Raw genomic sequence first — 14,891 nt, 5'->3', positions numbered from 1 at the left:
ATTACACAAGAATATTTGGAGAAAATAGGCCACGCCCTTTCCTGTCCCCTCCATCGTTCCATTTCCTGCCGTAGCATCTGTGATGTGGCTGTGTGGATCCTGGCCCGTCAGGGCTGAGGATGCCAAGCCTTAGCCCCGCAACACTTTCTTGTGGAACAAGGTCCATCTCCTCTAACGTAGCTCCTGTTTCCCAGGAATTGGCCCATAATAAATAAAATTAAAAGCATTTTGTGAAGGAAGAAAAACCTTCTACTGTAGATAAGGCCAGGGAGCAGATGTTTTCCATTAGCTAACTGTGCCATTCTGCATTGGCTCTCCTCACATTTATGGCACATTCACTGTAATATTTGTAAAGGGTTAATTGCTGACATGTTTACTGAGTTAGAAACTGGCTCTCCCAAACTCACCACATTCTGATGGGGGTGGAATAATTCTCCTAGTAATTTCTTTTTAAGTGTATCTCTGAAAAAAATCATCTAGAGATCTACCTGCTAAAATTTGTAGATTGTGTTTAGCAGGCATCTAGCCAATCCCATATCAAATTATAAGAGGTACTTTGCTGTGAGTAGCCATATTTGGTAAAGTACTGGGTTAGGCAAGAAGCTAATTGTTAGATTAAGAGTGCTAGTAATGGCAAACAAAGTGGACATTGTAGTCAAAAGAAAAGCATAAAATAATATAGCCACACAGGTTGAAGTAACAGAGCTCTGCTTATTAAGACGATCTTGCAGTATTCAAAGGCTAGTATGCAGATAAGGCACACAGTTATTAGTAGCCCGCATCAAAACCACAAAGTTCAGAGTAGAAATAGCTCTACAGAACAAAGATATTTGAAAGTTTTAAAACATTGCTTTTCTGTGTTAACACGTCACTCTGACACAAAAGCCATCTTGTTGAAAGGATTCAATAAAACTCAAGGTGAGGCTCAACCCTAAACCTGAACTTTAATTTTTTTAGTTGTTCCCTTTGCAGAATAACCACTTTTATGTTTTCAAAAAAAGATGAAAAAGAGCACTGACAAGATATTAACAGGGAAAAGCTGGTGAGAACATTCCTTAGGCCAGATTTCTTTCTGCAATGGATTAGCAGCCCTATAAAAATTAACTTCTCAGATCCCTCTTTCAGAATACACGTTTATACACCCACAGTGACTGGCAAATAGAATCGTAGAAGATTAGGGCTGGAAGAGACCTCAGGAGGTCATCTAGTCCAAGCCCCCGCTCAAAGCAGGACCAACACTAACTAAATCATCCCAGCCAGGGCTTTGTCAAGCCGGGCCTTCTAAACCTCTAAGGATGGAGATTTCACCACCTCCCTAGGTAACCCATTCCAGGGCTTCAACACCATCCTAGTGAAAAAGTTTTTCCTAATATCCAACCTAGACCTCCCCCACTGCAACTTGAGACCATTTCTCCTTGTTCTGTCATCTGCCACCACTGAGAACAGCCTAGCTCCATTCTCTTTGGAACCTCCCTTCAGGTAGTTGAAGGCTGCTATCAAATCCCCCCTCATTCATCTTTTCTGCAGACTAAGTAAGCCCAGTTCCCTCAGCCTCTCCTCATAAGTCATGTGCCCCAGCCCCCTGATCATTTTCATTGCCCTCCACTTGACTCTCTCCAATTTGTTTACATCCCTTCTGTAGTGGGAGCCCCAAAACTGGACAAAATAATCCAGATGTGGCCTTACCAGTGCCGAATAGATGGGAATAATCACTTCCCTCGATCTGCTGGCAACATTCCTACTATGCAGCCCAATATGCTGTTAGCCTTCCTGGCAACAAGGGCACACTGTTGACTCATATCCAGCTTCTCATACTATTCTGATGGTATTCATAGCTAGGGTTCTTAATAGTAAAAGTACTGCATACCATTTGCAAAGCACAGCAGGGGGATTACTTACAGCTTCCTCTGGTGTAGGGATGGGGCAGTATTTTTTAAAGTTATTATTAATTTATATTGTTTTGTAATAGTGACCTGAGGCCACTCAGATCAGAATTGGGCCCTCAATGTATTATCTGCTGTACAAACATAAAATAAAGGAAAATGTGAAACAGGGTGCATGTGCCCCTCCTCCAAGAAGGGGAAGTAATGTTTAATCAACTCTCCAAAGGGAAAGCCTGAGTGCAAACTGACTATCCTGGAAGAAGGAGTAGTCAGTTGGAACTTGTTGAAGGAGACTTTGAAAGGGGCAGCATGGACCTGGGTTCCCAAGAAGAACTAGACGCACAGCCTGGCCCCTGTTTCAGGACTGCTTTTAAACGCATGCTTAAGCCCCCTTCCTGAAGACAAATATTCTGCTGAACTGAGGCCCTGGTGAGGAGCTGCTTCTAGGACCTGCAGCAAAAAGCATTTAGGCTTATTAATACAAATATCTTGACAGGACTGTTGACACCTTTAAGAGAAAAGCTATTGCGCCAAGGACTAAGGCTTGTTATTAAAAACCCAGAATCAGACAAACCCCAGCTGCCTGAAGGCACGGGTATGCACTTGATTGTGTGCTGGGACCTTGAAGTGGCAATAGGCTGGGGGGAGGGATAGCTCAGTGGTTTGAGCATTGACCTGCTGAACCCAGGTTTGTGGGTTCAATCCTTGGGGGGGCCATTTAGGGATCAGGGCAAAAATTGGGGATTGGTCCTGCTTTGAACAGGGGGTTGGACTAGATGACCTCCTGAGGTCCCTTCCAACCCTGATATTCTATGAAAACATGTACTTTCAAAGTTTCCAAGAGACTTAATCATTTATGGTAACAATTCCATTCTACTAAGGTTCCTATACCACACTTATCATATGGTAGCTGCACACCTTCCAAAGCTGCATAAAGCAACATGACTTGCATCTGTCAACTGTGATTCCCTTTCCTCCATTCCTTTCCCTCTTGGGGTTTGTTCCCATAGATATAATCTGAGGGCTATTATGTTTGATGTCTTTACGTGCTTGTTAGCAAAGGCAAGGTTGAAAAGCTGCTTCATATACTTGGAGGGGAAGGTGGAGAGGTTTGGGTTAGTTCTTAATTTTTGCAGGAGTTCATTCCACAGTCTTGGACTGAACCCCAAGAAAGCTGTCACCTGCAAAGATGAGTTTACCCTAGTGGTAGACAGGTCCACTGTGCCTGAGGAGTTGAGGATGGTTTGCATTATGGAGCATGAGGTGGTATTTAGGATCGATCTGTCCCATAGTTGTTTGCTTTGGTTAATGAAATTGTAGTCTATTATGAAGAAAAGGACTGTTTTAGTAAGGCACATATTAATATGGGACAGATTGGGGACTGGATTTGTCCAGGAGATCCTAGTCTGCAGAGGATGTGTCCAGGAGATCCTGGTCTTCAGAGGGGCGAGGGGATCCCAGGCTCTGGGGGCAGGTGTCCCAGGGGATATTGGGCTCTGTGCAGTGGTGCACTGTGTGAGGCAGGCACAGGGGAGACGCTGTGGGAGCCCCCAGGATTAGCTTGCTGCACTCCTGCCCCTGCACTCAGCACCTCAGCTGCCACAGGGGGAAGAGCCCAGGGGAGCTGCAGCCCCCGCACCGCCCAGCACAGAGCAAGAGAGCAGGTGCCTGGGAGCAACCAGCGGCACTGCAGAGCAAGCTGCCAGACAGCCTGGGCACTAAGGATGCCAGAGTCTGCTGGGACGGGGCTTGGATAAGCCATGGATTTAAACGTTGCCTAAAGGTCAGCAAGAGCTGAGGTGGGGCCCCAGGGGCAGGTACATCCCTTCCATAAGTGTAGTTTGACTGCTGTATTTGGGGAGTCGGGGGGGAGGCAGCGTGTGCGCGCTGAAGCCAGTTCTCCTGACTCACTGGCTCTCCCCACCCCTACCTGGAGTGATACCTGGGCTGCTGGTGCTGTGGGGGACAGCTTAATGGGGGTGAGGAGCAGCTGTGGGGCGACCTGTGGGGCTGCCCCCGGAGCACAGGGAGCTGCAGCCACTCAGGCAATTCAGACACACACTGCCTCTCCCCATCCCATCCCCCTTCCTCTCCCCACTGTCCTCTGCCCCCCCTTCATCCCCCTTCTCCTTCTCTTCCCCCTGCCTCTTCCCCCACCCGTCCCCCATTCCCCTTCTCTTCCCCCTTCTTCTTCCCCCACACCTCCCTCCCTTCCCCCGCCCCGGCCGCAGACCGAGCATAGCAGCTAGGCATTCCCAGAAATTGGGGGTGGGGGACAGTCGCACGTGACCCTCCCCTGTTTGGGAGGAGCAACACCTCCCCAACTATGTCCATCCCCTCCCTGTCTCCCGACACTGCAACTCCCACCCCTGAGCTGGGTTCCGTCTGCCAGGAACAGGACTCATCTGCCACCTGCAGAGCTCGGGGCTGGGAACGGTAGCCACACACAAAGCCTGCCGGCCCTGGCTGAACAGGGGCTAGCGCTGATGATGGGGCACTCCCTGCTCTCAGCCACCCCAAAGGCAGGTTTCTTTTGTTAAAAGTGGAGGGGCCATGATGCCCACTCCCAGCTTGCGGTGCCCCTGGGCCCCCAGACCCTCCAGCTGTCCTGGGTGGCACACCCTGGTGGGCAGGGACACAGGCAAGGAGCTGCTCTCAGGCACCCCAGACTCCCACCCGGAGCAGGAGGAGGGTCCAAGGCTCCCCACAGTGACCTGGGCTCCCTCTGTGGCTCTGGCCCGGCTCCAACTTCTGGCCTAGCCAGGGGCGGGGCCTCAGAGGGTAGAGGAGGAGCAGGAGGTGGGGCCATTGTTCTGGCGGTCCTAAGGGTCCCCAAATTGATCAGGGACCCTGAGCACAGGCCTGTGTGTTAATCCAAAATATTTGGCTGCAAGAAGCCTGAAATTCAACTAGTTTGACTTTTGGTCTCCATAGTGCCACTGTAGATATGTATAAATGTGTTGACAGTTATTCATTAACACTATACCCATATTTTCTGTCTGTAATGCCCAATCAACCTTAATAGTTTCTTTTTAAAGAAGCCCTTATAAACAAATCTTTGATAAAGGTTCTCTCATTCATAAGAAGCAGTTTCATTTAATCAGTAAACACAAAGGCTGGTCTGTTGTAAAGCCTATTAGACATTTGTTGAGCTAACTCCAACCCCTCTTTCGGCCACATACTGTCAAAAGCAAAATACTTTTAAAAATTAATTAATTGATTCTCATTCTTTATGAATGGCACCATGGGTGAAATCCTGACTCCACTGAAATCAATTGGGAGTTTTACTAGGATTTCATCCCAGGTCTCTATCTACATTTGGGGTTTAAGACTCCCAGGAATGTGATATGTAAATGACTGATGCAACTGATGTCACCATTCACACAAATAGATGCAATAGCTCTTTGTTTACATATAAGTATGTAAACGTATAAACCCAGATCACTCTCAGATTTAAGATTACATACACAACAGACTGCTTAATCCCTTCCAATAAGTATGATGCAGATGAGATGGGAGAAGATCATTGGTATGGCCAAACTACCAATGCAATGGATTTTAACTTTTAAGATGTCTACCTCCACTGTATTTGAAGTTTCTGTAGCCCTTGACACAAATATAACATCCTATAATTTAGCGGCCTCATCTTGCAATCTTTTTATTGTGCAGGATAGTGAGGGTTTACCGGATAAAACTTTAGATATGAAGGGAAGATTGGACTGGTTTTTAAGTTCTGCATAGGGACTAATAGCAAAAACACGGAGACGTACCAGCTTGGAGCCAGATTTGTTCCAGAGTTGTCCAGAGTTGCATGGGTCCTTGCCTCAGGGCAGTATTCTGCACAGTTACTTCAGACAGGGCCTGTTCCAGTCGTGAAGCAGCAACAGAAGAGGCGCGCTGTGAGCCTAAAAACCAAACAATGATGAATGTACAATCCACCATTTTCCCTTGGCTAATGAAAGACCGTGGTCTGATTCTTCCCTCCACTGTGCCAGCTTTATGCTAGTGTAACTCCAATGACTTCAAACTGTTGGAACAGAATGGAGATTCGGACCCTGCAGCTTTTTACTTTGTAACAGATTAATTCAATTTTCAGACCCCTGGATTACTCAAGGGCTGCAGCTCAAAACAAACAAACAGATTAGGGGCTGGTCTACACTGGCATTTTGCAGCGCTGCAACTTTCTTGCTCGGGGGTGTGAAAAAACACCCCTCCAAGAGCCGCAAGTTTCAGCGCTGTAAAACGCCAGTGCAGAGAGTGCCCCAGCGCTGGCCTTGCCAGTGCAGACTAGCCCTGAGACACAGACAGTAATTTTACAGAAGTCTGCTTAGCAACCTCAAGGAAGCAACAATATTTTGCTCATCTGGAAAGGAGAATTCCCAAATCAAATCTATTGTAAAATACTCGCTGATAATCAGATTTATTTACAGAGACACTGTCAAACTACAAATTATGGACTATTAATAAGAAATCTCGGTAAAATATTACAAACTTGGTTAGAACAATTCGCCTAGCATGTAAATTTCAAGTAACATCAATATCATTCCACTGGTTTAGACACCTGCTTGATTTTTCTTTTAACCTTGGGCAGTGGAAAAATCTCAGAGCTTTGACTACATTAACCTTTAATATGTCCTATACTATTACGTAAGCATAATACATTTAGAATTTCCATCTCTGCAAACAGAATACTATATCAAACATTGTTCCTTAAAGAAGTGCATGGACAGAGTGCCCATAGGTTTCCAGAGCCGGGCATGAGCAGGGTCATGTGCCCATGCATATTACGGAGTACCAGGATGCCTATCACCTAAGAAAAGGTTACTAAATGGGAGGAAAAATAAACCTGATCCGAAATCAGAGTTTGGTTTTAAGCTTCTAAAATAACGTCAAGAAAGTAGGTAAATGTGATTAAGGCTGAGAATACTTCCCCAAAGAGCTGCTCTGACAGAAGCTGTTGCCCAGACAACATTATTCCTGAACACACTGTTCAGTATTGACCTTGCAGACCCAATGATTCTAGGGTTATACCCTGTCTTGGCTTGCTGGAGCCACATGGTTGGGGCAGTGCAGGCTTTGTTACCTAGAGACATTCCACCAGGATGGTTCGGGGCAATGGAGGGGACAGATGGGTACAAAACCTGTGGTAGGCATACACTGCTGGCTTTTTAAAAGGAACTGCTTGCATTCCCAGCAGAAGTGTGCTGCACACATGTTGCCAAGCCACACTCCCTTGCCAGCAGACCACGATCCACTGGGGCTGCAGAGTGCCAACAGGCACAGCAGCCTGATCCCTCGTCTAGTGCTCTCATGAGCACAGAGTTGGAATCCTGCCCTACTCGGTGGATGTTGCTGGGTGGAAGGCGAGTAAGATGCTCCCTATGCCCATTTGCCTTCTAAGACACCTATGCAGCACAGGGCAGGATTTGGCTCATAGCTTTTATATAACTCAGAGCCTGTGAGACATAAATGTCCGAGGATAATCCAAACACACAACTGGAAGACTAGCACTGCTGTGGGACATATTTGTTCCATTATCTCACTGCTGAGTGTCATTCATTTTAAGCAGCAAAACTTAAAAACAGTCCTGTAATGCTTTTGGTGCATGCACCCTCTACAACTCACTTTAAAAATGTAAAAAGAAAAGGAGGACTTGTGGCACATTAGAGACTAACACATTTATTGGAGCATAAGCTTTCGTGATGAAGTGAGCTGTAGCTCACGAAAGCTCATGCTCAAATAAATTTGTTAGTCTCTAAGGTGCCACAAGTCCTCCTTTTCTTTTTGCAAATACAGACTAACACGGCTGCTACTCTGAAACCTTTAAAAATGTAATTGATCTCTTCCTAAATGCATTCTTTAAGTTCCTACATATTTTCAAAGACATTCCTGGTCTAAAGAAAAGGAGTACTTGTGGCACCTTAGAGACTAACCAATTTATTCCAAAGAGATGACAATGTGGTAACGTAATAATTATGGCTTCAAATTATTTCGGGGTTTTTGATTCTGCAATCAATCTATCCTGATTCTTAAATTAGTGACCATTGTCACAGTATCTGAGTGCTTTAAAAACAGTATGCATTTATATATTTCTCTCCCAAGACTGTCTTTTTCGAAGCATGTTACTTAAAAAGCCGATTCCATGATTTATGGACCTGTTCTGATTACATGGACAGGGCAGACATGAGTCTGTTTCATTCACATCCCCAGAGCCTAGGGAAATCCTGATCTCCTTCTGAGACAGATCTGGGAGACTGCACCATTTCAGTGCAACTTTGGTATTCTGTTGAGATTCAGGCTGTGCCATACAGGTGAACGCCCACTTATAAGCTAGTAAAGGATCCATCTATCTCAAAGCAGACTTTCTAGGCACATTGTTTCTCAGTTGTACTTCAAAAATATAGTTCTGTCTCTATCCCTACAATGTATTAGTTGGGTAGTTTCAAATAAAAGTAAAGCACGTGATTTGAGTTTGATCCTGCCAGCCACCGAGTTCCTCAACTTGCAAGGTAGTCAAAGGGAGTTGAGATGCTCAGCATCTTGCAGCACAAGGCTGTTAGTGTTTATTAAGCTGAGTGGCTTTTACATTTTCTTAATTTATAGTTGTTCCCTCTTCCATGCACACTTAACGACATAAGTGGATCATGGTAGATGCTATGATAATACAAATAATAAACAACATTAATAAGTAGAGATTACAAAATCATTTCCTCTGCAAGTGTAGGATATAGTCTCCTGCCAGAAGAAATACCCACATATTAAGCTCACGTATCCTTGATCTTAGACAGAAGGCAAGAGAAGTGCAAAACTGTCTTTTTCAATAGAAGCGTAAATCTTACGTAAACTCGAACAAAAAAAGCACTGAAATCCCACACCTCAGAATTTTAATTTCATGCTCCAAAACATGAAGATGTTGGAGTAATACATTATTACATCAATTAGTTATTTACTCCAGTGTCTTTTTTTAACAGCTTCACTAGACAGAACAAAGTCTACATCTTGCAGTAAGCTCTCCTCACATTTGGAGAAAGAATCATAAAAATAAGAAAATTGTTTTTACTCATTGCATAAGTCATATAAATGTATCTAGAGAAGTTATAAAGCATTGTTCTAAGATCATCGTGGGACCAAGAATCAAGTTTAGTATCTGTCTGTGAAAAATCAGTCAGTGGGGGAAAATCAAAATGGTACCACAAGTCAGAAAAAGAATGGAACAGCAAAGCACCTGATTGGGCTCAGTGAATTTAGTTAGGAGCATTGCTCCAGTCAGAAGGAGCTGAAGAAAACAAGGAGGAGCTAACGTTCCTGGCAGCAAAACTAAGGCCATGTCTACGTTAGGAAGCTTACAGCGGCACAGCTGTACCAATGCAACTGTGCTGTGGTAAGATCTCCCGTGTAGCCACTCTGTGTTGATGGGAGAGAGCTCTCCTGCCGACATAATTAAACCACCCCCAATGAGAAGCGGTAGTATCTCCTGCCGACATAGCGCTGTCCACACTAGCGCGTCTACCGGTATAACTTACGTCACTCTGGGCTGTGTTTTTTCACACCCCTGAGTGACACAGTTATACTGACAAAAGTGCTAGTGTAGATACAGCCTAAAATTCTAGCATAGAATAATCTCATTGTGGGGTATAACTGAAAGAGAGGATGGTGTCAAACAATCTGAATAATCCTCCCTGCAGTGAAGATTCCAGAGAGCGAAATGACTGAACATTACCATTCCACTGCAGTGTATTCCCAGGGGATTTCTGCAAGGAAACTAGAGCCTGCTCCAGATTGATCCAAAATCAAGGCAATCAGCACCAGTTACAGCTGAGGGTGCTGATTGCCTTCCACCTATGACTAAAGGGACCCAACCTAGGGCACTGAGCCCAGCAGCCTCTCTCCCCCTTCTTCACATGGGGAACAAAAAGAAGCAGACTTTGGAAAGCCCAGATCTCTGGAACTCTTTCTCCAAATCAGCCAGGGTTCATGGAGTAAATCAGGTCTTTGCAGCATCACCCACCCTCCACATTGGGAGCAACAGCAGCCGCCACACGCCATGAACTTTGAAACTTGGACTTTGGAGAGGAAGGGGAAAGGGCTCCCTGCCTATAGATGGACTGTACACAGCACAGGTCTTGTGAGTGTGAAAGAAAGCGCTGAAATCATCTCTGGAGATTGGCATGGCTCAAGGGCGTGCCAGTGATGCCCCTTTCCCCTGATAATGTGGCAGCCACAAAAGTGATTTCTGGAAGGAAAAAAGAGCATGGATTTAGAAAGATCCCAAATCAGAGCTCCTTCCACAAGGCAGTCAGCATCAGTTACAGTGGAGGGTGCAGGGGTTAATTTGACCTAGTTTTCTCAGGTTAGACAACAAAAATCGAGGCATACAACATTTAAAAAATTCAGTTTAAGTGACTTGCCCGAAGTCATGTACTGAGGCAATAGCTGAGATGGGACTAGAACCCAAGTCTCATGAGTCCCTGCCCCTATCCATTGGGCTATAATGCCTCATTGCAAAAAGCCTGTTCTTTAAAACACAGCCATGGAGACTGCGTCCTTAACTCCCCTGTAAGTCAACTGAAGTAGCACACTCTTACATTAGTGTTGAATTTGACTTGTTCTCTTCAATAATCCAAATTCATATTGCAGGACCCTGCCTCATGCAGACAACGGAAAAGGGGATTTAAACAACGTATGGAGACTCATCATAGCAGAAGGTAATACAAGGAAATGGAATAAACAGATTAAAAATTACATGAATAGATGTGCACAGAATTGATAAGATTACAATGTTATAAATAGAAAAGGAGTACTTGTGGCACCTTAGAGACTAACAAATTTATTTGAGCATAAGCTTTCGTGAGCTACAGCTTACTTCAGCAGATGCAGTCGATGAAGTGAGCTGTAGCTCACGAAAGCTTATGCTCAAATAAATTTGTTAGTCTCTACGGTGCCACAAGTATCATAGAATATCAGGGTTGGAAGGGACCTCAGGAGGTCATCTAGTCCAACGCCCTGATTAAAGCAGGACCAATCCCCAATTAAATCATCCCAGCCAGGGCTTTGTCAAGCCTGACCTTAAAAACTTCTAAGGAAGGAGATTCTACCACCTCCCTAGGTAACCCATTCCAGTGTTTCACCACCCTCCTAGTGAAGAAGTTTTTCCTAATATCCAACCTAAACCTCCCCCACTGCAACTTGAGACCATTACTCCTTGTCCTGTTCTCTTCTACCACTGAGAATAGTCTAGAACCATCCTCTCTGGAACCACCTCTCAGGTAGTTGAAAGCAGCTATCAAATCCCCTCTCATTCTTCTCTTCTGCAGACTAAACAATCCCAGTTCCCTCAGCCTCTCCTCATAACTCATGTGTTCCAGACCCCTAATCATTTTTGTTGCCCTTCGCTGGACTCTCTCCAATTTATCCACATCCTTCTTGTAGTGTGGGGCCCAAAACTGGACACAGTACTCCAGATGAGGCCTCACCAATGTCGAATAGAGGGGAACGATCACGTCCCTCGATCTGCTCGCTATGCCCCTACTTATACATCCCAAAAGGCATTGACCTTCTTGGCAACAAGGGCACACTGCTGACTCATATCCAGCTTCTCGTCCACTGTCACCCCTAGGTCCTTTTCCGCAGAACTGCTGCCTAGCCATTCGGTCCCTAGTCTGTAGCTGTGCATTGGGTTCTTCCGTCCTAAGTGCAGGACCCTGCACTTATCCTTATTGAACCTCATCAGATTTCTTTTGGCCCAATCCTTCAATTTGTCTAGGTCCCTCTGTATCCTATCCCTGCCCTCCAGCATATCAACCACTCCTCCCAGTTTAGTATCATCCGCAAATTTGCTGAGAGTGCAATCCACACCATCCTCCAGATCATTTATGAAGATATTGAACAAAAAGTACTCCTTTTCTTTTTGCGGATACAGACTAACACGGCTGCTACTCTGAAACCAGTGTTATAAATATATACACGAAGGGCTCAATGCTGCAAATGCACATGGGAGCACCCCCAATGAATTCAACGAGCAAAGTTCACATACATAAATGCTTGTAAGGTCAGATCCTAAGCTTGTCATGCATTTTATCCATCTGAAGAGGATATATCTTAATCCTACACAATTTACTAAGAGGTGTATATTTAACACTGAAAGACATGGCACAAAATAAGTGGCTGTATTCTGCACGTGATATCCTTCTCTCCAGGGGTAAGTCTACACTGCAGCTGAGAGTGTAATTTCCATCGCAGATAGACATACCCATGCTAGTTCAATTAGAACTAGTGCACTAAAAATAGCAGCATAGCTATGGCTATCCTCCATCTGAAGAGGATATATCTTAATCCTACACAATTTACTAAGAGGTGTATATTTAACACTGAAAGACATGGCACAAAATAAGTGGCTGTATTCTGCACGTGATATCCTTCTCTCCAGGGGTAAGTCTACACTGCAGCTGAGAGTGTAATTTCCATCGCAGATAGACATACCCATGCTAGTTCAATTAGAACTAGTGCACTAAAAATAGCAGCATAGCTATGGCTATCCAGACGGCGTCACAGGTTAGCCACCCTGGGTACCATCTGCTGGACTCCCCAACCCCACTGAAGTGAATCGGAGTTGGGACCACTGAGCATGCACCTGCATCAGGCCTTGTAGTGAACACAAATTAACTGTTTCCTGGTCACTGTTTTTCTTTTTTTGTAATCAAGTGAATGCTCTTGAGATAAACCCAATGATATACTTATAAGGGCAAAGATGGGAGAAGCCAGGAAAGTTCTCGCCTTTAAACTACCTGTTCTAAATGTTAACTATTTCCTGAGCCCCAGGGAATACAGCCATTCCTTCTCCTCTATAAATTTTTGAAAAGTTTGCATCAAGTCAATGGCACTGTCGCTCTTTACAGAGCATGGTGTATGTGCCGAAGAGCTCTTTGATGGCTGCTGAGTCTGATGCGCAAGTGACGGTCCCATCCACAGGTAGGGCACACCCATGTGCTAGCAATGCTCTGAATCCGAGCAGTAGATTCTTTCCTCCTCTGACGCCAGTCATCACAAAGCTTGATCCAGTCCACCTTGCAACACCTCACTCCATCTACAAGCTGGCTCCGCCAACCAGAGCAGCGTTCTGCACTCCTTTCCCAATCATCCACAAAGATTCCAAAGGATACGAAGTCATCTTTGCAAGCATCCTGAAATCTGCGCAGCGGTCGGCCTCTCTTTCTAGACCCTTTGCGAGCTTCAGAGTACAGCACATTCTTCGGGATCCTGGCATTTGCTTGACATGTCCAAGCCACCTGAGTCTTTTCTTACTAATCAACATTTCCATGAATGACATACGAGCATGACTTAACACTTCCACATTTGTCACCTTGTCTTGCCATCTTATTCAAAGAATTTTATGCAAGCATCTGATATGAAAGCTGTTTAGTCTTTTGGTATGTTTGGTGTAAGTCATCCATTTTCTGAGCCATACAGAAGAGTGGATAAAACATGTTTCATAAATAGAGATTTTCCTTTGAGTTGACAATTTGTTATTATTCCAGGCTCTATCTTGCAGAAGACCAATGTTCCTGGCTGCTTTGCCGATCCTACTAATGAGCTAAGCATCAAGATCTACACTGCCGGTAACAGTAGCAAAGGTAGAAAAACTGGTCAACAACATCTGGATGAATACCATCTAAGGTGATATCCGGAACTGGTTCTGAAGAGCCTTGGTGCATGAGAACAGTCTTCTTCAAGCTTATTGCTAGCCAATTTTTTTTTCATGAATCAGAGAATTTGGTAATAAGATGTTGTAGGACATCAACACTGTGAGCCACAGGGGCTGCATCATCTATAAACAACAGGTCCCTTATGATGATCTCCTTCACCATCGTCCTAATTCTGATCCTTGACATGTTAAACAAACCTGTGGTCTAATCATCTGTGGTGCTAAGACAGACACCTCTCGAACATCACAGAACGCATACCGAAGCAGGAATGAGAAGTAAATATTAAATAATGTAGGAGCCAGTATCCAACTCAGCTTCACTCCATTGTTGACGTTAAATGAGTCAGACTCTTGATTTTCATCTATTACAGTTGCCTTCATGCTATCATGTAAGGATTTCACAAGGTTTAGCAATATAGGTGTACAACCAAGCTTCTTCAGAACTATGTAAAGCCCTGACCGATTAACCATGTCAAAGGCTTTTTGTTAAATCTATAAAAGCCACATACAGTGGAACATACTTCTCTCTGCATAAGTTTGCATAATCATGTGCTAAAAACATTACAACATGCTATTTGCATTGGGTAGTGGATTCAAGACCATCACATAACTTCCTCCTCAGTGGGCTCAATGTCTGGTGTCTGAGGGAGTAGTTGTGAAGTTTGTTAGAATCACCAGTTCTCATATACTCTCATATGGCCACCTACACAAATTGACACAACTCTCCTAGCACAATCCACCGAGACACAAATTAACACAACCACCCACCCAACACTACAACCAGTATTCACAATAACTCCAAATATATATAGCCCCTCATGGCAGCACACGCCCATCATTTGCCACCCTCATAAATCAATACAAATCTCCCAGCACAGCCCCCCTGCCCCCCTACAGACAATAACCCCAAACATCACTCTGGAGCCTAGATTGTCTGTTAAGTTTGTGATGGAAACAGCTACAAGCATGGCTGAGAACTCTTTTGTCCAGAATATCACCAGGTTGAATCATCACTGAGATGTTGTCTGTTACCATCCAGTTTTTAAGTTCTCAGCCATTTTTTTTAAACACACAACTTTATAAATTATACCCATACGACAACACGGACTTTCACCTACCAGTACTAACAGGAAGCTCATATCTAGCACTCTTTATAGATATCAATGTACTTTACCAAAAGAGGTAAGTAACATTTTGTCCATTTTATAGGTGTGGAAACTGAAGCAGAGATAAGTGAAATGACTTGCCCTGGGTCACACACCAGGGCAGTTACAGAATCAAGAATAGAATTCAAAATGCCTGACTCT

The 14,891-nt window shown here is 44.5% G+C and overlaps 1 protein-coding gene across 3 annotated transcripts in view; it reads right to left on the bottom strand.

Moving 5' to 3' along the window:
- Positions 1 to 14,891, bottom strand: part of TTC7A (tetratricopeptide repeat domain 7A) — a 276,049-nt gene that overhangs the window by 65,703 nt on the left and 195,455 nt on the right. For all 3 annotated transcript variants that reach the window (XM_084622482.1, XM_084622481.1, XM_084622483.1), the window contains one exon: positions 5,654 to 5,788. In XM_084622482.1, the coding sequence (XP_084478608.1) occupies positions 5,654 to 5,788 (135 nt within the window). The remainder of the gene's footprint in view (positions 1 to 5,653; positions 5,789 to 14,891) is intronic.

The sequence above is a fragment of the Lepidochelys olivacea genome, assembly GCF_965140295.1.
Source record: "Lepidochelys olivacea isolate rLepOli2 genome assembly, chromosome: 3".
NCBI classification, from domain to species: domain Eukaryota; kingdom Metazoa; phylum Chordata; order Testudines; family Cheloniidae; genus Lepidochelys; species Lepidochelys olivacea.
This window is presented reverse-complemented; position numbering and strand designations above follow the sequence as displayed.